The 25,974-nt window shown below is 40.2% G+C and overlaps 1 protein-coding gene across 3 annotated transcripts in view; it reads left to right on the plus strand.

The window, feature by feature from the left end:
* PCDH15 (protocadherin related 15) overlaps window positions 1-24,799 on the plus strand; it is a 475,582-nt gene extending 450,783 nt beyond the window's left edge. Inside the window, exons 32-36 of one of the 3 annotated variants that reach the window (XM_060241241.1) lie at window positions 9,493-9,514; window positions 11,146-11,184; window positions 15,244-15,317; window positions 18,883-19,012; window positions 23,974-24,799. In XM_060241241.1, the coding sequence (XP_060097224.1) occupies window positions 9,493-9,514; window positions 11,146-11,184; window positions 15,244-15,317; window positions 18,883-19,012; window positions 23,974-24,525 (817 nt within the window). In that variant the 3' untranslated portion in view covers window positions 24,526-24,799. Of the gene's footprint in view, window positions 1-9,492; window positions 9,515-11,145; window positions 11,185-15,243; window positions 15,318-18,882; window positions 19,013-20,316; window positions 21,510-23,973 lie in introns of those variants that run through there. The other 2 variants (XM_060241242.1, XM_060241243.1) reach the window with 2 other exon arrangements.
* The last annotated feature ends 1,175 nt before the right edge of the window (window positions 24,800-25,974 follow it).

Below are 25,974 nucleotides of genomic sequence, written 5' to 3' on the forward strand. Positions count from 1 at the left end.
AGGACCAAAATACCCACTCACCAAAACCTCTTGAATCTTCAGCTGAAACAAGAAGTTATAGAAAACATTCCAGACCCTCCCCAAACCCCTCCTCCCCCTCCTCCACCACCAACTCCACCCCCCTTGCCACCGCAACTTCCTTCGCCTCCAGCCAGTTTTTTGTCCTCTTCATCATTCACCTTTGGCCCCCGGCTCCTGTCCCCTCCAAAACACACCAAGTCCCTTTCCAAGCAGGACGTGTGCTCACAAGCTCATGTGCCTGACCCTCCTCCCCTTCCCCGGAAGGAACTGAAGGGGATTCTTAAAAATATCCAGAACTTGGCAGATATTGAAAAATCAGTGGCCAACATGTACAGTCAAATAGACAAAAACAACATGCTACCAAAACACATAGCCAAGCTGAAACCAGTTGCGACGCCAGATCCACCTAGTACTGAGACTGTTTCTGAGCCCAGCCATCAGAACGGCAACTTGAGCCGTGTAGTGGAGGAGCTTGAAAGACGGTTCCCATCTCAGTCCACTGCATTATGACTATGACTGTTGACATACGTATACACACACAGATAACACATACTATGATGAGTGTCCCGGTTCTATTGGAAAACATATTCCAAACCCAACATGATTAATCAGCATGGAGAGCTATCTCTTTTCTTTGTTTCCCACCCCAAAACACCTTTCCCCCCCCATTTCCCTTCCTCATTTTGATACCTGCAGGTTGTTGATAATAAAAGAACACACTTCTTCTATTTGATTTTGTAATGTCTAGGTCTCTTTTCTCAAAAGGAGTTCTGCTGTTTTGTTTTGTTTTAAACCCTGCTTTTAATACTCGATACACTGTGAAATACTTTATGATGGAAGGGGTGGATATTCTGGAACTAAGAGCCACTGCTTGGATGAGCACATTAGCACAGCTGGAATGCTAAATATGTACAGGAGGGAAGTGTTGGGGGGATTTGCATTGCTTGACAAAAGAGTTTGTATCAACATGCAGATCAAGTACCCTGCTGTGCATGAAGGGGGGGAGGACTTGGCACTTTATTGCTTCCACAGAAAATGTTCACTAGGGGAGAGAACTTATGTTTTCACTGTAAAATCTTGGATGTCACCAGGAAAGCAAGTGACAGCAAAAAAGCAGACCCAGCACAAAAAAAAAAGGCTGAAGTTATTACAATAATGTATCATCTTGTTCTGTAGATCGGAGAGCGTTGTGCCATGGAGGCAAGCTTGCAGCTTTGATAAAGGTTCTCATATTTGACGCTCAACCTTCTCTTCCTTCTCTCTGTTGCCCACAGTATGCCTTTTATAACTTTTTGTATACTGACACTGCATTTTAAAGACTGTGCTTTTCTGATCTATTCTGTGCTAAAATACATGCACTCAATTGAAGGATGATATTTTGCCATAGTGCAGGATACTTTGCTTAGCATATTGTTTTTGAAGCTGTTGAAGAAAATTTTAATCCTGAGAATGGAAAAGAAAGATTTAATAAGTGTTCATGGCTTTTTTTTTTTTTTTGCAACTTAGATTTAGCAAGAATGTATCTTGCAGTACTGTAAATAAAACTTATTAGCTAAGTCTTGATTTTGTTAATTTAGCTAGTTTGCCCTTTGTACCTGTAAGTAAACAAAAGCATTAGGCTAAAAGTAGAAGTCATCTAAGCTCATTATTTGTTTTAGGGTTTTTTTGAGTGCTAAAATGATATTCTGTATTCTGAATGAACACTGCCAAAACCAGGCATAGGGAATGAATTTTAAAAGCCTAAAACTAGTTCGTTGCACTAATGTTATCAGCCACGCACAGACAAGTAATTACAACCATGTTTTAGTCAAAGGTCTAGAAATCTGCTGTTTTTCTTTGATGGCTGACTTTTTTCTCCAACATACTTGGGACAAGTATGGATGGTTCAATCAAAAACTGCTGAAGGTAGATTCTGTTTTGTCCCAGAGCCAAGCCCTGCAAAATAAAGTCCCCCATTCAAGCTGGAGTTGATTTCTGGTCCAGTGCATGCCGTGATTCACAATGATAGCCAAATGCGTAGGGGAGGACAATGATGATCCATTTTCTTTTCTTGCTCTAATTGAGGTTGAATATTTAAAATGCTCACAGAATAAAGCACATTTACACTAGTGGCAGCAGCTCTACAGACAAGAGGTTAATACATCTGTACTTTTTAAAAAAAATGCGCTATTTTTGTAGCTGACTGCCTTTGTAAGCCTTTATGGCCAGGCTATCAAGCACTGTTTAACATTGTTTTGCATTCCCCCTATCTTGACAATGAAAGGTTTAGGACAGACTCCTTTGAAGCAGAGTAGGCTTACTGTGTTTCTGTAATAATCTTGTTTCTTTCCAAGCAAGAGCTGTCATAACAAAGGTCCGGCAGCAAGCACACAGGTAGTGCTAGTTCTGTAACCTCATCAGTTCAGATCTCTGAAATTCTCTCGGAGCATTAAAAAAATTCAAATCGTGTTTGCGAAAGACTTGTTCTTATTTCCCATTTTTTTGCCAGGAACGCATTTTCAGACCCCACTGTTTGTAGCTTCCAGATACATTCCAGCATGAGATGAAGAATTTAAGAGATAACTTGAATTAAATTCCTCTTAATTATTGCCATGTATTGGCAGGATCAGATCTACATATTTTTTTGGGGGGGGGGATTTAAAAATGGTGCCCCCTTATGGGCCCATTCTACCTTATGGGCCCATAGAATAGAATGGACTCCATATCTAATTTGGAGCCCCCCCCCCCCGCCGGTAGTGCCTGGGGCAAGCACCCCCCTCTGCCCCCCCCCTAGATCCGTCCCTGTGTATTGGAGGGTTCAACTAAAGAGAGCACACAGCAAAACATTAGGGGGTATTACAGCAAACAGAGATCCTGAGACATTCCCATAGCTTGAGTGGATCCAATGGCATGTTTGCACAGGTGCAAGTCATGCCCACAGATCGTGACTTCCACAGTTTCTCCCTTCTGTGGTAGCCAGAAATGCCCCCCCCCCCAAAAAAAATCTGTTTCTGAGGATTAGGGAACATCCAAGAGCAGGAATGGGGAATATTTTGAACTCCTATAGGCAGGGGAAGCTGCAAAAATTATGGATGGAAGTGTTTGTGTCTGCAGAGATGGGTCTTGGATCCACCCCCAATATGCATACTTCTCAAATAATGTTGATAGGCAATAGATTCAGGAAGAGGTTGTATTTATACCCTGCCCTTCGCTTGGAGTCTCAGTGGCTTACAATCTCCTTTCCATTCCTAACCCTACAACAGACACCCTGTGAGGTAGGTGAGGCTGATAGAGCTCTCCCAGAACTGCTCTTGAAAGGAACAGCTCTGAGAGAGTTATGAGTGACCCAGGGTCACTCCAATAGTTGCATGTGGAGGATTGGGAAATCAAACCTGGTTCTCTCAGATTAGAGTCCACACACTTAACCACTACTAGGCCTCAGATTCAGTGGGAGCACAGCTCCTGAACCTTTCTGAGAGTTCCACTTCCTTGTCCATTTAATAGTATGTGCAGCTGCATAACAATCCCTGGATGAGCTCCACCACCTATTTTTCTACAAAGCGACCCCTGACTACTACACTAAACTTGCTGTCTGACATTAAGGCTAAGGGAGGGACAAAAGCAAATATTTCTTTATTCAGTGAGTAATTAAACTGTGACATTCATCTCCAGTGGACATACTGATGGCTTTAAAAGGCGGTTAAGCAGAGACATGAAGGATAGATCCATCAGTGGCTGCTAGCCATAGTGAGTAAAGGGGGCCTCTATATACACAGGCAACAGACCTTTGAATACCAGTGCTGGCAGGAAATATCAAGTAAGACCTTGGCCTCTGTGCTTAGCTCTCCAAGGCAACTTGTTGACTTTTGTGTGAAACAGGATCCTGTACTAGATGGACCCCTGGTCTGATCCAGCAGGGCTCTTATGTTCATTGACTGTGACAGAACAACTGGCTGTGAGTCGAGTTAAGTATATGTGTTTAAAGGGCTGATACAGACAGTAGGAAGATGTGAACTTTCATGCAAAAGAACACATATTGTCAAATTATTAAATTATTCAGAACCAAATGACCATTACCTTTCAAAATTAGTTTCTAGTGAATCTCATCAAGAGAATAATGAATCTCTAATCATGTATGACCTTTGATATGCAAGAGGGACAGCCAATACACAATAAGTCTGTTTACAAAGGTTTCTTTAGTTCAGTCAGGAGCAGCTCAAAATAATCTGCTAGTTGAAATGAGCACCCAGTCATTCTATGAATGCTCCTTAGGAATTTTAAACTTTTTAACATAAATTATCATTTTATATAGAGTAAATAATAAGAGGTTTTTTAAAAAAGAAAATCAAAATTACAGTTGGTATTTCCTTGTACAGAATTACAATGGAAATACATAGTTCTTCTGTGCATTCCCACAAGCATAGAAACAAGAAGTGCAATTTAATGGACTTGCTTTTTAGTGCTTCTTGCTACATCCTGAAACAGAGCTCAGACACATGTGCTATCTCCATGTCAGGAGGTAAATGGTAATTATTTGAACGTTGTATAGGATATGTTACATGTGGTAACAGGAATTATGGCATCACTCTTGCTTCCAGTTTTAACCATCTCCAAGGGTGCATTCATGAATTTTTGTGCATCCAATGTCCGTTACACACAAAATATATAACACTAGAGGGTAATTATCCCAGCATGGGATAATGGTATCCTTCTCAAGGGTGAGTTTGAAACATAATCCATTTTAGAACTTTTTTGGTGGTTGCTCTGAAGCTCTGAATTGGGCTGCCCTTGGGTGGGGGATAAAAGCTGCCCCCTTCCCTTCCCTTTTCCACAGGGTGTGTAAGTGGGTTTTGTTTTAAAAAGGTTTTAAATAAACTGATTAATCGGTGTGCTGGTTTATATACTGTTGATTTTGAAATCTAGCATTGGTTGTTTTGGCTATCAAAAATTAGTTTGGAATACTTGTATGTTTTGGTTTTCCTCTCATGTTTTGATTAACTGTTTTACGTAAGCTGCCTTGAGCTCACCTTTAGTGGAGAAGAGCAGTGCAAAATTATTTTAATAAATTACTAAATAAACATAACAGTGGGCTTCTGAGGCCAGTTAAGAGAGTAGGGTCAATGACATGTTTCTAGCAGATGGCCACAACTCAGGAACAATTCACACATGAAATTAGCAGTTTGGTAACAACTTTCATATGCAGCCCTACAGAGGTGATTCCACATCTCAAGCCCTTTTGACTGAAGACTAAGAACATAAGAGAAGCCATGTTGGATCAGGCCAAAGGCCCATCAAGTCCAACACTCTGTGCGCTCTGTGGACTAAGAGGAACAAAAATGGCTAGGGGAGATATGTGTTGCTAATAACTATTGCTTTATAAAAACCATCTTTGCATTTCCAAAATGGTATACTTTGAACACTATACCAATAGAGTGGAGCCACTTAAAAACAAGCAAATGATCCTTCCTTGAGTTGTTTGAAAAGAGCGTGATTATTTATCGAAATAATAGCATCTTTCATGCTTTAAAGCATCTTTCATGCTTTAAACCTTTATACTTGAGAGCCAAAAGGTAAAGATAACATGTTCTAATTTCAACTTTGGTTTACTGTGTTTGATTTTGATCTCTCTGGTTTTTAACAAGATGATCACCGTAAACTATTTAAAAGTAAAGCAAGGAAAATATAACTGGGATTTAGCCAGTTAGATAATAGTTAGATAATTGTTAGGCTGATAAACTGGGGAGCCTTTAACTACAATAAAAAGAACAACATGCAAAGTATTGTACAAACAATGTTTATTTGTATCTTTAAATTCCAAATATGTAAAACAAATGTTTTCCTATGGGTTCTATGTTTTGGCATATCATACACTGTCGTTTTCAAGTGGAGAGAGGTTTTTACAAGATTGACATTAAGGCTAAAGGTCTATTATTCATCCTCCAGCTACTAAAAGTTCTTTCTAGTTTGCACATTATGAAGAGAGTATTCACAATGCCTCGAAACCTGGTTTTAAAAAATGGGAAACTTCTTAAGAGCTAAAATTATGAATAAGAGTCTAGATTCTTAACTGCAGAATCTGAGCACAAATTAAGAGAACTAAAGTTCACTAGGAAAGTATGCACCTTTTCTAAGTATGACCACATGTACAGATTTATAACCCACTTTGTCCCAGAAAAAAAGACCCAGAAAAATATATATGGCAATCATTTCCAAAACTTATTAATTAAAACAAATGCATTACTTTGTAAGGACAGCTTACATTTTCAACAATACATTCTATGGTCTGGCGATATGTACTGTCATACTTGTGCTATGTATGGTTTTAGCTGACAGTTTATCATTTCTTCAACATTAAAGCAGTAGGCTTGCTTGCTGCTGAAAACTTCTCCTGAGATTCTCCACATAGCTTTCCCTTCCCAGAAATAGTTCCCCAAAAGCCAAGTCAGCACCCATGGAACACCAGAGACTACTACTATTAGTAGTAAAAATTAGCCACTCTCTGAATTGGATCCAGACTAAATTGACAAGTTTTGCTGATTCCCTTTTCCTGCTGCAGACTACCCTTGTGGCGTTCCTCAAGTTCTCCTGTCCCCCAGGTGCAGCATTTCATGGAGATTATTGAGTTGCAGTGAGAGGAGGAAGACAGGAAAGTTTTGCCATTGGAAGTTTAGACTGGCTCCAACCCACTGGCTCCAACCCACTGTGTGCATTTGGAAGCGTTTCTGTGTATTAAGTTTTCTCTCGATCATAGCATTACTATTTGGGGAGACTATGCAAGACCACACATTCTTACATTACATTGTGCCTTGAAATCCAAAGGCCACTTCTCCTTTGCAAAATGTCATTAGAAAGGGGCAACCTGCCATAGAGAAAATGTAGGAGAAAGTGGGGTGTGTTAAACATTCTTCATCCCATTTCCTCAGCTGCTTTCCCCAAACTGGAGATCCATTGTAAATCTGGACCTGGATCTCCAGCTGAAGAAAAAGTGGCCAGAGAGATGTTATAACATAAGTGGGGAGAAAGTTAATTTCCCTTCTCTTGCCCATTCCTTTTCACCTACAAATTGCTGTTTTCTGATGTAGCAGCTAGGATTGCAAGGCATGAGGCGACCCACCACAGAATACATAGTTCAGGCAATAAAGATATGAGATTTTGTGCAGCTTCAGTAGACTTCAAAAAGTCACTAATCACTTTCGATGATAAATATTCATTTCAGTTGTTCATTATTCTCCTATCATATGGGCAGCAGCAATAATTTTCCTCTGATAACCAGCTACATACATTGAATGTTAATAGTAAAACCTTGCAGATGGTAGTATTAAATATTAAATATGACCATTATCTTCCACAGTGTTTTGTTACTTTCTCTTCTACCATTCCCCTCAACGGTTGTCTTATGCCTAGTTCAGTTTTGTTTATTTACTCTCTCTCAAGCCTTCCTTATGTCTGTCAGGATATAAATAGAAGTTCTGAAGAAGATAGAAAACATGAAAGGTACAGTCCTGAGAGAGTTAGGCACTCTTAAAATCTGACTAAAATCAATGGTACATAATGAACTGCTCATGCTGACAATCCCAGGTATCCTTTTTGGGGACTCATCCTATTGACATCAATGGCCCACATCTGAGTTTAAGACTGCTAGTAGTCTTAAAAATTAGCCACTCTCTGATTTGGATGCCACAAGCTGATGGACTGTCTGTGTTTGAAATCCAAGATGTTGAATTAGTAGAATTAACAGCAGTCTTCTTCAGTCACCTTTTTCTGCTCCCGCACTTGTTGTGCACTGCAATTCAAATTCCACTTGCTGGTAAGGGCATGGAGCAGACGAGGTCTTGGTGGGGGGGGGGGAGCAGATGGGAGGAAACAGTACTACATGGCACTCTTTCCCGCTCTGGAGTAAGTGCCATTGGGTTCTTCCAGGTAACTGTGGAAAGAATTGCAGGCTTATAGTACTGTCCTAAGACCATATTCTTGGAGTGAGCCCCATTGAATAGAGTAGGATTCTGAGTAGATCTGCTTAGGATTGCTCTCTTAGTTTCTCATTCATTTGGTGAATTTAAAGTTTGTGTCTCCAGGCCAAATTTGGGCAACTCTACTAATCATATATGCATTTCTACTGCAAATTCTGTCTGTTTTGCAAGTTTGTGACCCACTCAATATCTCCACCAACTTCCCTCCCAATAAATGTTGAAATATCCTCCTCCCCCCCCTTTTTTTTTAAAAAAAAATATAACTTTGGGGGGGAATTTGGAACAAGAACTGTTTATAGGGAAGGAGTGTGTGATGTACATTTTCCTTTTCTCAGGGAATAATCTTCAAAACATGTTAATATGTTATGTGTGAAGTAGTAGAATCTTATAATCAAAATATGACATGGTAGACTGAAGGTGAAATAATGAGAGTTTGTCTGTAAGTTGTAGGTGGACTTAAAACTGCTGCAAATGTTTTAGCAAGAAAAGTTACTCTTCACTGAGCTGTGGAGGTGGCCACAGACCTTGATAGCATAGGTCCGCTGATATCTACACACTTGCTCTCAGGGGTCATTTTGTAGAAAAATAAGTGGTGGAGCTCATCCAGGGATTGTTATGCAGCTGCACATACTATTCAATGGACAAGGAGGTGGAACTGTCAGAAGGAGGAGGGAGAACTCTCAGAAAGGTTCAGGAGCTGTGGTGCTGTGAGCTCCCACTAAATCCGAGGCCTGCTTGCTACACACCTCCCACTAAAACAATTCCATTCCTATTCCAACTTCCTTCAATGGCTTTTTTGGGAAGAGCATGACAAACAATTCCATGCACAGTTGGGCATGCCATATGAGCTGTACTGAATCCCAGTGGAGGATGCAGTAGATGGGAAAAGAATATGCTGAAGGGGCCCGTGGCTCAGGATGTGAATAGACATCCCATGCTAGATGATATACATATTCACAACACTCATGCGCTAGTTTCCCCAGTCAGAATCTGTCATGAAGAGATATTAATAGCCTATTCGCATATTGTTTCCATAACAACTATTCTTTCTGTGTTGATAATTGTTTTCAATGGAGGCACCCAAGAGCCAACCACACATTAAAGCTTTTTAATCCCCTTTTATACCCCTCATACTTCCTAGGTGATGTGGAAATTAAATAAAGAAATATGGATATATTCTATGCTGGGAAACATAGTGGGTGACAAGTGTCCTCAGAAGCACGTGGCTTTTGACTGAGAAAGCAAAGAGATGGAAAAGTCTTCCCATGAATTTGTAACATGAATTGTATCCCTCATCCCTCATCATAGAGTTTAGTAGTATGTGCCATAGTACCTTTAACTTTTATGTTGTACCGTGAAGTCTTCTACCTTTTGTTAAGACGCTAGCACTGGTGGAGATAGATAGATAGATAGATAGATAGATAGATAGATAGATAGATAGATAGATAGATAGATAGATAGATAGATAGATAGATTCATAACTTAAATAATTGTATTAATTTTCTTTTTTTCTGAATTTCAGGCGGGGCTATGCACAGCAAGAGGTAAGCCACTCCCTTCGTTCATTTTTTTGACAGCAAGTTCTAATTTGTGAGACTTCTCTTTGGAATATCTTTTGTAATATTGTCTAGATCATCAGACAGATAGATAAAAGTTCTTGTTGAATATAAAATTAACCCATGTTATCAATGAAAACTGTAGATCAGAGCTGCATCTGACAAGGGTCCCCTCTGGACTTTCAAGTAGCATTTGTGGCTTCATTAATCTGCTTGCTGTCTCTTAGAAGTGTTTTCCCACTTGTATCATTATATATTTGTCAATTATTATACTTTCTAGGTACACTTTATTTTCAAAAATAATTATCATGTAAATATAATCTAGGCTAAGCTTTCAATGAGAAACCTTTTGGTGCTCACAAGAGCCATCACAGTAGACACAGTTTCCCACACACATCTGGTTTCCATCTGGGAGAAATCTCATTGAATGTTATGACATCAGTTGGTGACTGTTTTCCAGGCCCATAGTTGACCAGGGACCTACAGGGCCTGGCCCCTGACATTTTTTTTTTTTGGGGGGGGGGCTCACCCATCATCTCAAGGCTGCCCCTCTCCTTCCCCTATGTATGATTTCAATTGTGAAGGAGGGGGTACCTAGGAGCAGCCACTGCCCCTCTCATGCCATTTAAAAGGCCCGAAAATCAGCTGATCTGTGGGCTCTAATTCATGCAGGAGGGGCATCAGGAGTAGTCACCAGCCTCCTGCACAATTTAAAGGCCCCCTCCCTTTATGGCCCCCCCACAGCCCCCTCTCCCTGTGGCCTCTAGCTACAGGACTGCTTTTTCTCTGTCTTGTGTGATGGCCAGCCACATGGAGCACTCAGTGGATCAGGTCAGAATTGCATCATAAGAGAGATTTTGTATTTGGAATAGATCCTTAAGTGCAAAATGCACAGGTCACAATTTCTAATCCTCTCCTGATCAGCACCAACACATATTTTGAAAGGGAAAACTGTATATTATACACATGGCACCTTTTAAAAGTGACATATAGTACCTGAGTGCTCTGTGGCTGAGAATTTATTCAGAATGAATTCTTATAAGGAGCTGTCCTGGCTAACGTTGGGAAGCAACCATCTTCTGATAGCCTGTAGTGGGAATTTTGGTCCCCAGAGACCTGGAATCACAGTGCAGCACAGATCACAAAACAGGAGACAGGGACCCTAAAGTTTTAGTGGCTTTGGCCTTTGTCTTAAGAGAAGCCAGAGGCTTGGATCCACACAAAATCTCCACTACCTTAAATAATTTCTGTCAGCAGAGGGGAATTTTCCTTGCTCCTCTCTAACCGCTGCAGCCCAAAATTCCCATACCACCACATGCTGCTCATGGGAACCGGAAACAGCATGAGAGGAGAGTTGGAGGAGGGAATTGACTAAAATCACACTCCTTTCTACCAGCAGAAATTTTCCACAGAGACCAAATCACAACTTCAGTAGAACTAGGCGAGCTCTGAAGAATCACTGAAGTATATTTCGTATGATATAGTCCTAAACTGAAGTACTGTTGTTACAGTGGCTTAAAGGTTACCTTTTAACCTTTTTATCTCCAAGTAAATTACTTGCATTTTCTATTAAATCTTTCTCATAACCTTTTTCTTCTGTTTCCAATTTTCTTTATCAGCAACAGCAACTGCTAAGGCCTGCTCTTCTTCGACCAGAGGTACCATTTTTGTTTCCTTTTTTAGCTATTCTAGAACTTTCATAGTAGTCATGTGGAATATATTCTGATACCCATTTTGGCTTTCAGCACCTATCTGTGTTCATCAGTGAAGGAAATCAGAAGCATATTTCATTCTTTTATTAAAACTGTAGTTATTCACTGTAGTTTAATTGGCAATATTGTAGACAGCTTTATGCATTTCAGCATACTTACTCAATTGTGTGATTGTTGCAGTTGATATAATTCTATCAAATTTTAATCCAGCTTCTATACTGTCATTGAAACTGTCCAAAACTTGTTTTAGCCCAAAATAATGTAATTAGCTGTGGTGTTATAAGCCATACTCAAGGATCAGAATGATAACTAGTAACGTTTTTTTTTTTCCTGCTCTAATAATCTTTTCATTAAGGAAAGATGGACAATATCCTTGGTCACTGTAGAGTTAGTTGAAATTTGATACTCTTTCACCTATGGGAAAGCAAGACATGGTTTAGACATCCAGACATACAACAATATCTTCAGCTGGGAAGCGACAAAACTAATCATAGGAGCTTATAGATTCAGTACTACACAAATGATTATTTATATGAACTGAATGAATTGTACATTCACCCAGTATGGTCCATCCTCCTCTCTCCCTGTGATGCACTTAATTAATTTTACTCTCTAAACTGAATGAGAAAGTAGAAAAGATTTATTGTATGTGGCCATTGGCCATCACAATATAAGATTAAACACGATATCATAAAAAGTAATCAGACAGAAATAAAAATGGTCCAATAAACAGACCAATGGGGTACATGGGGTACTGAATATACTTCCCCACACTTGGCTTAGTGCTGGATCCAGCTAGTATTTGACTAATATATTAATGCCATCATGGCTATGTAATACTTGAGCATCAGTACTTGTGGAGTTTATGCTGGCAATGTTTGGAAACTGTAGACATTAGAAGATTCTAATTCATGCAATGAGAAATAAATTTATTTGTAAATGTAAACAATGGGTGAGGTCAGATGTTCATAAAATCCCGCTACGAGCATGAGTGGAGTCCGAAAGCATGTCGGATTTTAAGCGGTTGTCCAAACGTCAGCATCTGCGAATGGTGGTTAGATCGTTCGAGTCCCGCCTTGAGACGACTGGGGCGCGGACTAATTTGATACTGCTTTAAATCAGGAACAAAATCCTTCTGACGGTTCCTGAGCGGAGTTTCTCTGTTTGAACGCTCCATCGTTGGCGACTCGTCGGAAGCGCACCACCACTTCCCTCCCAAAGCCCCTGCAAGTGATATCACTGTGCCAGTGAATGAGCAAGCGAATGTTGGCTCGATAAATCGTTACCCGCCCTTATGTCTGGAAACAAAAATCACTTTTGAAAGTAGATGTGAACTAGATGTGAACTGATTTGAATTCCTGGGTTCTTTTCTGCACGCGTAGTGCTCGTGCTGGAAAAGTTGTGCCAACGGACTAGCAAAACTTTAGTGATCTGACGCATTTAAAAGCGACGCGCTGCAGATAGCGGGCATCACTGCGCCTGCGCTAATGCAGATTGACGTCTCATGAAACGAGGTCCGATAGAGCAATCTGATCGACCAGCGACGGGACCCACATGGGATAGAACGGGAGCCTGGCTGTTGTCTGATCGGAAAATTGGTTGTGCGGATTATAATACAGGCATGTTGCAGATGGATTTAACAGTGAGTGTGACCGCACCCAATAGGTGGTCTTTAGAGAACAGGCAACACATATAGTTAAGATGTCTGTAATTTAAAATTTCATTTCCATGTGTTTCTTCCTTTACTGAGTAATCACCACTGTATGGCATTGGGGAAAGGGACCCAACCCATGACAATGTGACCTCAGTGCAGACAAAGGTTCACTTGTTCAGCATTTAATTCACTTCAGAAAATTGCAGCCTCAGAATGAAGTAACAGCCACTATGCTGAATTGATTTCAAGAAAGGATTAGGCAAATTCACAGGGGATGGGTCTATCAGTGTCTATTAGACATAACAGCTAAATGGATCTTCCTGTTCAGCAAAAATATATGTCCCAGTACCAGATGCTGAGGAAGAGCAAGAATGGGGATGATACAGAAGCCAAACATAGTAACCAGTGGGGGGCAGTGGGAGCAGAGGCAATAAGCAGGGAGGGGGGAAGCTTTAGCCAATGCATTCGGAAAGCTTGGTTTCTAATAAGGAAGAGGAAGTCCAAATATCTATTTAAATAGTATAAAGAGGCAATTCTGCAGGTAGGAAAGAAATAAAGAAGCGTTTCTATCTTTAAAAAAACAACAACAACCTAGAAGTAAAGCACTATCCTAAAGATATTTGTACCCTTCTATAGCCATTTAAGTTTTTAAAATTATAGTTAGTCTCTTACAGTTATTTTCTAATAAGATATGTCACACAGACACAAAAAAGTAAAGCTGAACACATGCCTTCTCCCCACACACACACCAAACAAAAAGCCTGATCACAAAACATAACGCCTCAAAGATTGCCACAAGAAAAAACAATTATTTATCTGAATGTCTACCCCACCCTTCCCGCATGCAGAATCAGGGCAGTTACAACATGTAAAAATACATTTAGGAATAAAGAGTAAAACCAATTCTAATACTCTAAAACCATTAACCCTTAAAACAAGATGACATTCTGAAACAGTCATTTCACAACATGACAACAAAAGAAGAGGCCAGGCCTATAAAGTTTTCAGCTGGTACAATTCATTACTCTCAGATGGATCTAGAGCAGGCATTGTAGTCCAGTGACCCATCAGAAATATATTAAAAGATCTGGGGAAGTTGCAAGTACAAAGACAGTAAAATCCACAGTTTCTGTACTGTCCTTTCTTGGCATTAAAAAATAAAAGTCAAGGTCTTCTCCTTCCTAAATTTATTTGGAGAGATTGTCCTCAGGAAAAGGGAGGGGGAAATTGAAAGAAATATCACTACCCAGCTTTTTTTTAAAGATCAGCTGACTTGAGAGATTTTTTTAAAAAAATAAAATAAAATCTGCTTATTAAGAGTTCAGAGAAATTGAGGATGGAGAGACGTGATTAAAACAAATTGGGGAATAAATCCTGTTACCAAGAAAAGAGCTTTCAGGTTCTTCTTTCCACTTGATGGGATATTCTGATTATTTAGGTTGGTTATTGCTGGATACTTCAGGGATGTTTGTGTGAATCCAGTGTGTCCCCCTAGATATAGCTTGCTTTCTATCTTTGTCTCCATACATTGCAATCTTCTAATTGTCTATTTGGAAATAAGTTCAATTTTGTCAGTGAATGTTAGGGCTGTCAAGTCTGGGTGGGGTTCCCCCGGCCAGGAGGTTCCCAACCTACCAGCTCACATTGGGCCAGTGGGGGGAACCTCCCCTCCACCCGTCGCCAGTTCAGTGACATCACCTGAAAGTGATGTAATGAAGTTGGTGATATCACGCGGCAGCCACTCTAGGTGTTTCCAGGAAAACTCTATGGTTTTCCTAGATGCTCTAGCCATTTGGGAGGGAAAATGCTATGGTACAATTAGAAGAGAGTCCCTCGCCAGAGGCTGTGAGGAACTTGGCAACCCTAGTGGGGGTTACTTCTAAGTAAATGTGCATGGTGTAAACTGTTACTTAGCTCCTCACTCTTTTTGTCACCATGCACTTTTTTTGCTCATGTTTCTTACTCTTGCACTTGCCAATGATCTATTGTTTTCTACTGCTGGTTTTTAAAATTCAAACTATCCTAAGGCTCACCATTTATATATAAGCTAACTCAAGGCAGGTTGTGCACATTTGCATTTTGGAGTCCCTGCTGAGCCACTGGATTCTGGACTTGCCCTCCTGACATCTCTGTGTCTCCTTTTCGGAGTGGGAAGGATCATACAACTGGGACAAATCGCACTTTATGTCTCATACTTGCTGCCCCTGGCCGCAGCTCACACCAAGTATAATTCATCGGGGTCAGATAGGTACACACTCAAAGCCTGATTCCATGTGAAAGATATTCCCATGAGCCCACATCTTTTACCTCCCTAACATTCCAGTTAAATTTCTTTTTACTGTGACTTACAGGAGCTGTCTATGGAATCTGGTATAGATCCTGGCCAAGAGTACTATGGACAAGATTACTACAGCTATGAACATGGGTATTATTTTTTCTGTATTTCCTACACACATCTGATATTTGGGCATCTGTATTACTATAACTTAGTATAAATATGTGTAATGTGATAATACACAACTTTTTGCTAAGAGCTTGGGTATGACTGGTGGAATTTTTGACTTGATTTATTTAAATAATAAATCCCCATGACGCATAGAATTTTTAACAAGTTTACTGTGCCGGGGTGGGAAGTTATTTTCATGAAAAGGTCCAGATTCCATCAGTTCTTAAGAAACAAGCTGTTGAATATTGTTGTGAGCACCCAAGTGTTAATTTGGTACCTCTAGAGGCAATAAAATTTCAAGAAAGATAAAACTCAAATTTTACAAATTGTACATGTAACTTAACATATTACATTAATATTGTCTTCTCCTTCAATCTACTAGTTGTTGTGTATTCAAATAATTCTGTTAATGTAACAAGCAGGGCAGGAGACACAGGCACAAATTAGAAGTCTCAATGTGTGGATGAGGGCCCAAAAGGAAATTTAACTATGGGAGTTTGTTATTGCCCACCAAATCAAAAGATAGAGGACGATTATAATATGATGGAAGGATTAAAGATAGCGGCTAAACGTAAAAACTGTGTCGTAATAGGTGATTTTAACTACCCGCAGATTGATTTGGTCAATATGTGTTCTGGTCGAGAGAAAGAGATTGAGTTTCTTGATGCTCTCAATGACTGTGCTATGGAGCAGATGGTCTCAGAACCTACCAGGGGTGGGGCAGTCCTGGATTTGGTCCTAAGTAATGCCCAAGACTTGGTGAGAGATGTAAAAGTGATCGCACCGCTTGGCAGCAGTGACCATAACGTTATTGATTTCACCATTTGTATAAATAGGGAGTTGCCCCAAAAGACCAGCACAACCACGTTTAACTTTAAAAGGGGTAAATTCTCTGAGATGAGGAGGCATGTGAAGAGGAAACTGAAAGGAAAGGTAAATACGGTCAAAACCCTTGGGGAAGCTTGGAGGCTATTTCAAATGACAATCCTAGAAGCTCAGATAAAATATATACCACAAGTTAGGAAAGGCACAAACAGGTATAAGAAAAGGCCTGCATGGTTAACAAACAAAGTAATTGAAGCTGTAAAAGGTAAGAAGGATTCCTTTAAGCGGTGGAAAACCAGTCCAAGTGAGATTAATAAAAGGGAACACAGGCTGTGGCAAATCGAATGCAAGACTGTGATCAGGCAGGCAAAAAAGGACTATGAGGAGCATATTGCAAAAAACATAAAGACCAACAATAAAAATTTCTTCAAATATATTAGAAGCAGGAAACCAGCCAGGGAGGCAGTGGGGCCCTTGGATGACCAAGGAGTCAAAGGATTACTGAAGGAGGATAGAAAAATGGTTGAGAAGATGGATGCATTTTATGCCTCCGTCTTCACTGTGGAAGTTGAGAAGTGTTTGCCCACTCCAGAACCACTAATTTTGGAAGGGGTGTTGAAAGACCTGAGTCAGATTGAGGTGACAAAAGAGGAGGTCCTACAACTGATAGATGAATTAAAAACTAATAAGTCACCAGGTCCGGGTGGCATACATCCAAGAGTTCTGAAACTTGTGGATCTTCTGACAAAAATATGTAATCTTTCATTAAAATCTGCCTCCGTCCCTGAGGACTGGAAGGTAGCAAATGTCACCCCATTTTTAAAAAGGGTTCCAAAGGAGATCCGGGAAATTACAGGCCAGTCAGTCTGATTTCAATACCAGGAAAGTTGGTAGAAACCATTATCAAGGACAGAATGAGTAGGCACATTGATGAACACGGGTTATTGAGGAAGACTCAGCATGGGTTTTGTAAGGGAAGATCTTGCCTACATTTCTTTGAGGGGGTGAACAAACATGTGGACAAAGGGGACCCAACAGAAGCTGTTTACCTTGACTTCCAGAAACCTTTTGATAAAGTTCCTCATCAAAGGCCCCTTAGAAAGCTCGAGAGTCATAGAGTAAAAGGACAGGTCCTCTTGTGGATCAAAAACTGGCTGAGTAATAGGAAGCAGAGAGTGAGTATAAATGGGCAGTCTTCACAGTGGAGGACGGTAAGCAGTGGGGTGCCGCACGGCTCAATACTGGTTCCCATGCTCTTTAACTTGTTCATAAATGATTTGGAGTTGGGAGTGAGCAGTGAAGTGGCCAAGTTTGCAGATGACACTAAATTGTTCAGGGTGGTGAGAACCAGAGAGGATTGTGAGGCACTCCAAAAGGATCTGTTGAGGCTGGGTGAGTGGGCATCAACGTGGCAGATGAGGTTCAATGTGGCCAAGTGCAAAGTAATGCACATTGTGGCCAAGAATCCCAGCTACAAATACAAGTTGATGGGGTGTGAACTGGCAGAGACTGACCAAGAGAGAGATCTTGGGGTCGTGGTAGATAACTCACTGAAAATGTCAAGACAGTGTGCGATTGCAATAAAGAAGACCAACACCATGCTGGGAATTATTAGGAAGGGAATTGATAACAAATCAGCCAGTATCATAATGCCCCTATATAAATAGATGGTGCGGTCTCATTTGGAGTACTGTGTGCAGTTCTGGTCGCCGCACCTCAAAAAGGATATTATAGCATTGGAAAAAGTCCAGAAAAGGGCAACTAGAATGATTAAAGGGTTGGAACACTTTCCCTTTGAAGAAAGGTTTAAACGCTTGGGGCTCTTTAGCTTGGAGAAATGTTGCCTGCGGGGTGTCATGATAGAGGTTTACAAGATAATGCATGGGATGGAGAAAGTAGAGAAAGAAGTACTTTTCTCCCTTTCTCACAATACAAGAACTCGTGTGTGTGTATATATTTGCCACTCTGTGACACAGAGTGTTGGACTGGATGGGCCATTGGCCTGTTCCAACATGGCTTCTCTTATGTTCAAGCACAGAATCTATTTTTAAAAAGGTTAGCAGAACAGCAATCTGTAATTGACAAGAACACAGGAATTTATAATGTGTGTTAAGTGAAAGTCCAGATGTTAAGGGTTTGAATTATCAAACCTTTGTGCCATAATACTAAAAATGTGGCTTTGAATTTAATGGAACTTCAGTAAAAGGAAAGGACTGTTTATCTGGATTCCTCTTTAGTACTTGTATGTTTGTCCCAAGAAGGCAAACAGAATTTCCATGGGTCCATTTCAGGTTGACAAAATAGCCCAAGAAGACACCCTTCATGTACCCGACCCCACATATCCCATGTCCTTCAAGTACCTGACCCAATCTGAATAATGAATGACAATAATTTATAAGGCAAACAAAAAAAAAAAGCTTGGAAGCTCATACACAGGGCTCGCAGCATCTCATTTGGTTTAGCTGTTGGGAGAGAAATGAGCTGTGGTAAAAATACTGTAACAAAACCAGGATACATATTGTACCAAGAATTCATGTGAATTTTAAACCATTGAAGGGCAAATCCATGTGGTGAACAAACTCAGGAGGCATAGAATTTGCAGAATAAGGACACCATCATAAGAGGCCTGTATGAGAGGAATATTGTTGTGTGCTTATAAACACCGTCAATCTACATGTATACAAACATAGAGAATGTCTGTACCTGGCTTTTTTCCCAGGTACGAATTGCCTCAATATGGAAGTCGTCGACGATTGTTGTCTCCTTCTGGAATGTATGATGAATATGGTGAAGTGGTTGTGGAAGGCGATGGCGGCTTCTATTACAGTCCACAAGGACCAGAAGCTGAGGTAAATTTATTTTTCTTTCTGTCAATTCTTTCACATTTTTAAAATACTGTGTTCATCGTTATAATTTGTAATATTACATTTGTAAAATCACTACAAATTTTTCTTTGTATTATAAAACCATTTCAGATCCAGCACCTGGATTTTTGAAAAGCCTCAGCTCCCCCCCCCCGCCCCAATTAAGCAATGGTAAAAGTATTTTTAAATGAAGGAGACAACATGTCCTGTAAATAAAGGCAACATTAAACCACAATACTGTTGTAAAGAAGGTATACGTTTTTGATTATTTGGCACCTAAAATATTGCCAAGGAGTCTATGGATAAACAAGAATCTAGGACATGGATCTCATAATTTCACACTCTATCAGGTGGATAGTACAGAACTGGTGGGCAGACACAGATGATGTTGATGGGTTGCATACCCCAGCAGTAATTTATGCACAGCTGTCATATGGGTACATCTCAAATCAGTAGCACATCTGCATGAGGTGGTGTTGCTATGATAAAGGTACTCCTGGCAATTCACATGACTTCATGCATCACATTTATGTGCAAACAGCAACCTCAGAGAAGCAGATTTGGGGGGTTTTTTTGTGGCAGCCACACATTGCTTGTAACATCACCTCTTAAGGAAAGAATGGTAAGGTTTTACTTCCTATTCATTTTCAGTTCTGTACCACACTCTAGTGGTCAGAGTGTTAATTTAAAAGCTGTTTTGTTGTACGAAAGGACAGTTTATCATTGTAACTAGTCCATATCTTAAAAGCAGCCTCTCCTAGGGTATAAACCACCACGATGACACGATGTACATATTACGATGAAGACCCAGATTACAGTGTCATAAAGATGTTTCCTGCCACCACTCCAACCTTTATAGAGATGGCTCTTTTGTGGGGTTGGGGATGCAACTGTGCTGTACATAGATCACAGGTTGCATTTTGTAACTAGACTAGTTGATGAGTGAACCAGCACTTGCTCAAATAGCTGCATGATGGAGTGAGACTGATAAGTTAATGTTCAATACATTCAGGGGTGCATGCAGCAGATAGCTCTTTCTTTCTTTCTTTCTTTCTTTCTTTCTTTCTTTCTTTCTTTCTTTCTTTCTTTCTTTCTTTCTTTCTTTCTTTCTTTCTTTCTTTCCCACTTCCAGTTTTGTGAAATAGGTGATAGCAAGAAGCTTCTTGAATGATTCCAGATAAATCCTGCATACAAATGCTAACTCTTCTTTTCTTCCCGCCTCAAGTATTCCAGGATGCCATGATTTCATTCCCAAAATTGCACTGAAGTTCCATTTTTATAATTTGCAGAGGAGGAGACCAGGTCCGCTTGTTGCAGGCAGAGGTATAAGCCACAGACCAGTGCCTCGTGTAGCTGTTAGTGCTGTAGGTGAAAGGAAGGCTGTATCAGAAGGCCCTGCCCAGAAGAGGAGGAAACTAAAAGCAGTGATGCAGCTGAGCCGAGTAGCAGTTAGCACCCACAAACCTGTAGCAGCAGTTGAGGTTGCACCTTCTCCCTGGAAGAAAGCAAAGATATTCCCCATGCTACACAAAGTAAGAGGCAAAGATGCAGATTATGACAAGCTGACGGCAGCACGCCAAGCAGATGGAGAAGACAGCATGGTTATTAAAGGAAGTTATTTTCAGAAATCGGCAGAGGACAAACCTTTGCCCAAGAAACCTAGCCGTGCTCTGAAGCGCCCTAGCGTTTCCAAGAAACCGCGGGACCGTATGTCAGAGGAACTGAGCGAATCAGAATCCAAGTCAGGGATTTCTATTAGTGTCACTGCAGAAAGTGAATCTGAAGAGAGTGACTATGGAAAGAAGAGGAAAAGGAGAAGAAAATCATCATCCAGTGAAGAGTCATCATCATCCGCAAGCAGTGAATCCCAGTCAGATAAGGACTATTTGAAAGTGACACTGGACCAAGATGAAACCAATGAGAGTACCGTGGATTCTGATGAAGAAAGCGAAGAATCAGAGTCATCGGGATCCTCTTCAGGCAGTGAATCTGATGAAATGTCTGACCGCTCTGAAGAGTCTGGTTCACAGAGCAGAGTGTCTGATACCGAAGAAGATTCCAAGTCAAAGATGTCATCAGTGCTAAGTTCCAAGAGCAGTGAAGTTAGCTCTGTGCCACCAGTTCAAGACAAGAGCTCCAAGACCAGTTCCAAGAAGCAGTCGTCCACAACAGAAAGCGAGTTAGATGACACAATACAGGAAGTAGCAGAAGAAGAAGAATCGACATCAGTTATGGACAAAGAGGAGACAGATGAAACAGAAACATCCTCCACTGTTGGCAAAAGTAGATCAGATCGTGGTACTACTACTACTACTGCTGCTGCTACTACTACTACAGCATCAGAGTCAGAAGTTCCTACTGACTCCACATCTTTTTAGAAAATGAAACCAAAAAATAGCAACAGTAGGTAGGCTGTTTGCAGTGAAGTGTGCTCTGGTTTGCTGTGCTCTCTGTGTGCCTTTTTTGAGACATGAGAGGACATTATACAAGTGTGGGCACCAACAAGTTAGTGAATGCAACTGGAGATGATTCAGTACTTCCACCTATGTTTTTTAAAAAAACTTTTGAGAGGGAAGAATGGTAGACTCACATCTGAACAGCTTGACAAACTTCAGGCATTTGTATAAATGCAGATAGGTTAGAACTAGGAAGGAATGCCATGTTCAGATATCAAGTGCTTTCTTCTTTTAGATTGCCAGATTTGGATAATTTAATTTTATTCTTAGAGATACTCCTAGATTTTAAGAACTTTTCTACAGAGCTTTTTTACAGGGCTGATTCACACTATGTATTTGCATATGATTTCTTGGATATTGTCACTTGCAGATTTTATAGGTGTGAATGGTCTCCAGTGGGAAAAGATTTTGTTTGAAGGGGCTTCAGCTGATGGTGGGCCTTCTGCCTGCGAAGTTTGATCTGTGAATGTGTGCTTACACATACACATTAAGATCTACCAGGCATCAGAAAGTACACATGAATTCTGAGTTGTAAAACCAGAAAATGTCCATTTCCAGGGCTTTTTTTTAGCAGGAACACAGTTCTGGCTGGCTTGGTGCTGGGGGTGTGGCTTAATATGTGAATGAGTTCCTACTGGAATTTTCTACACACAAAAAAACCCTATTTCTATACTGCATGGTTTGCGTTTTCTAAAGACATCTGTCCATCTGTGCCTTAGAAAGCAATGCTTATATAACTTTGCATTGTAGGACTTTTTGCATAAAACAATTGTGTCTTCCAGGCATTTCCAAAGCTAAATTGAGTGTTTCTCATAGAATCTAATGTTTAACCTTACTGTTAAATTTTCCTTTGAATTTGCATCCTTAGTGTTCAGATTTAGAAACTTTTGTTTTAGATAGATAACATTGTTTTAGATAGAATACATTCCATATAGTTGGAATATGGAATGACTATATGGAATAGTCTTCAACTATTTATTCCAAACTTTAGGTTTATAGAATTCTATTAATCTAAATCAGCGGTGGCCAAACTTGCTTAACTTAAGAGCCACATAAAATAATCTTCAGATGTTTGAGAGCCGCAAGACATGAACGTCAGATGCTGGAGGGAGGGAAGGGAGGAAAAATAGATGGGGTGAGAGGAGGGAGGGAGAGGTAGAAAGAAAGCAACTTTAACTTTTAAATACAGTCTCCAAGCCACCAGCTGGCTTGGCTTGGCGAAGTGATTTAAAGAAACAAATATCTTCTCCAAGCTGACTAATAAGGTGGTGGGGGCTTCAGGAGCCACACAATATGTGTGAAAGAGCCTCATGTGGCTCCTGAGCTGCAGTTTGGCCACTCCTGATCTAAATGGTGAAGTACTTGTACAAGCTGGAGTTTCATGGTGTGAGATATTCTGAATGTACAATCCTCAATTTATCTCTTTTCACCCCTTACCACCACTATTGAAATCTCTGCATTTTTCTGCAGAAATAAAGATTGTTGAGCTCCAAAATGCCACTGCTCTTGACATAATGTACACTGTGAAGCAAAAATGCCAAGGGCTTTTCATCTGATATTACAGCACAGTGCTTGAAATAATTAATTCTGGATGGAAGTGATAATGGTTTTGCAAATATTTACTCTATTAGCACACGTACAGCCCCAGATATTGCTATCTAAGGACCGATTCTTTTGCCTGTGCCTACTGTGTGATACCTTTGATACTTTGGTTGTGCTCTCATGCATCATTGATACAGCTTTCTTGTATAAGTTCAGTGTCTGATAATAGGGGTAAGTACATAAGATATCATTTAAATGAATTTCTGAAAGAACTGAGTCACAAACGGTAAGAGGGCAGCCCCCCCCCCAAAAAAAATCATTACCACTTATTGCCACTCTGTGGCTTTGAATTAGCATCTGCTATCCCACGGCTTTATGGAACTCAGTTCTCCTCCTCTAATGACTCCAGTTTTCTAGAGATTCCCTGCCATTCTCATCCTGCCACCTTCTGGTGAAATGCCTTGGCGTGGTTACTTTTCCCATCCCCATCTATTTCATATTCTTCCCAGACTGAAATTCACCAATATTATGGGAATGCTGACTGATACAAAATTGAAACGAAGCACAAATATTTGAACATAGAACCATTTTCAGTGCATTATGCAAATAATGCCATGGCATGGAGATTCTAAAGGAATACAATCCAGAGGGGCTCTTAACTTCATCTTCCCGAAACCAGGTCTTGATTACTTGTTCGCTCCCATGCGCTCAAGAATAAGGAACCCATGCAGCAAGAGGGGAGGGATATTTACAGAAAATTAAGATGGTTCTCTGAGGGCTCAAGCTATTTGATCCACAAATGAACGAGGCTAAATTGATTATCTAACATGTCGGCTACCAAACTTGTATAGTATAATTATCCAGCAGCATAAAAGGAACTAGAAATGCTATATTTTAAAAATGCACTGGGAAGTAACTAAATATTTTTTTCTTTTTGTTGTCTCACAGTGGGCCAAAAAGAAAAGAATAAAGTTAGTAGTTGATCCAGAGTATGAGACCAGCTCCACTGGGGAGGACAGCGCTCCAGAAAGTCAGAAGAACCGTCTCAGCAACCCCAACATTCAAACCAATATCAATGGCAATATCTACATAGCCCAAAATGGATCAGTTATCAGAACCCGGCGAAGTTGCCTCTCAAACAGTTTAAAGGTCACATCCCCAGTGAGGCTGGGGAAACATTTCAAGAAACTGGATAAGCTAGCGGTGACACATGAAGAGAATGTCCCATTGAACACATTTTCAACAGGGGTGTCAGCTACTGACAAACTAAACACAAGACCATGTAGTGTTTCCTTTGCCTCCTCTGCTATAGACCCTGACAACATAGCAGCAAAGACAGGGGGCAACCAATTGAAAAGCACAGAAGAGCAAGAATCTGTTGTTGATAATGAGGATATCAAGGAGCCTTTGGAATTACCCAGCGATCACACACAGTCTGATGATGAGGAACTCTGGATGGGTCCTTGGAATAACCTTCACATACCAATGACAAAACTGTGACCTCTCTTTTCCATTTTAATTTTTACTTCCATTTATAATAAAGTACGCTTTTTATCGTCACTGAGGAAAACCGTATGAACTTTGTACCGTGCACATAAGTTAATATACTTTGAACAAAATGCTTTAAAAGTAAAACAAAACAAAACAAAAAAAAAATAACCCAGAGAATTTGCACTCACATTTGTACCAATTAACTGTTCTTCCCAACAACTCTTTTTGACAGATTCAGAATTCACTAAATAAGTATTCATTAAAATGGACTAGTTTTGTTGGCTCTGGAGTTATTGTTTAATAATCATCGAACCACTACTTAAAATGCAATTGAATTGCTTCTTCAGTGTTTGCCACAGAAAAGGCAACATTGAATTCATTGGTTTACTAATTTGTAAAGCATTGGATCTTTAGCCAGTGCTATTTCAACCCATAGACATTAAACCAGTTATCCTTGCCGATAAAACCTACTGCTTGATGTTTCTGATCTAAGTTCTTTTCAGGCTCTAGTCCAGCCTGCTACCCACTGTTGAGAAATCCGGTGGCTGCTCTTGCACAAACCCAACCTATCTTAGGTGGACCCAAGGTTAGTTTTGGCCTTGTGAATGTTTAATCTTCGTTAGAAGATTATACATTATGGTGGGGAGTCACCAACTGCCTTGGAAATCAGTTCAAGTTTTTAAATTGTGCCTTAGAAATGAGAATTTATCAAATTTCAAATCTCATGGGCATTGGCTCTTGCTATGCCTTCATCTCTAAACTTAAAAGAGCCATCTGTTTCATTACTAATCCTCCCTCCACCAAGTGGCTTAATCAAACATTGTGTTTGAAACATTCATATTAACTTCCTTTACTGGGCTTCGATAAATGTTTATAGCTCATCTTTGTATTCCCTTCAGTTTGTAACCACTTGTAAACACTTTGTTGCTGCTAATCATTCTATTATTAAGGTTCACACCTGAAACTCCTAAAATGACCACTAACAGTTTCTAGTGCACTTCTCATGATCCATTTGATAGGATGAGTGATATTCTTCATCATACTTCTGGCTCATAACAATGCCTTGTATTTACTGCACTTCTAAAAGTGGGGTGATTGGTGCAATTGCCAACTAGCCAGTATTTTATGAGTCTTAACTAATAAAGCTGGTTGTCTACCAAATAACCAGAGTTGGGGGTCTGTAAAGCTAGTAAATTCTAGATCCTTCCAGATTCCACCCACAATACACCAGAATTTTCCCTCAAGTGAAAGATTCCTTTAGGTTCTGCCTCAATGTCTTAGCCCCAACCAAGGAGCCAGTATTTCTTTTAACTGGACATCCTAAATGTGGTTTGAATTGTGAACTAGTTATGTGCTTGAGAAATCATGTGAGGGTAGTAATCCATGCCAGACACGGCAGCCCTGGTTGTGACGTGGCCATTCAGAAGGAAGTGCTTCCTTAAGGTTCAATTGCTTTAT

Source organism: Heteronotia binoei, chromosome 6 (genome assembly GCF_032191835.1).
Source record: "Heteronotia binoei isolate CCM8104 ecotype False Entrance Well chromosome 6, APGP_CSIRO_Hbin_v1, whole genome shotgun sequence".
In the NCBI taxonomy this organism is placed as follows: Eukaryota; Metazoa; Chordata; class Lepidosauria; order Squamata; family Gekkonidae; genus Heteronotia; species Heteronotia binoei.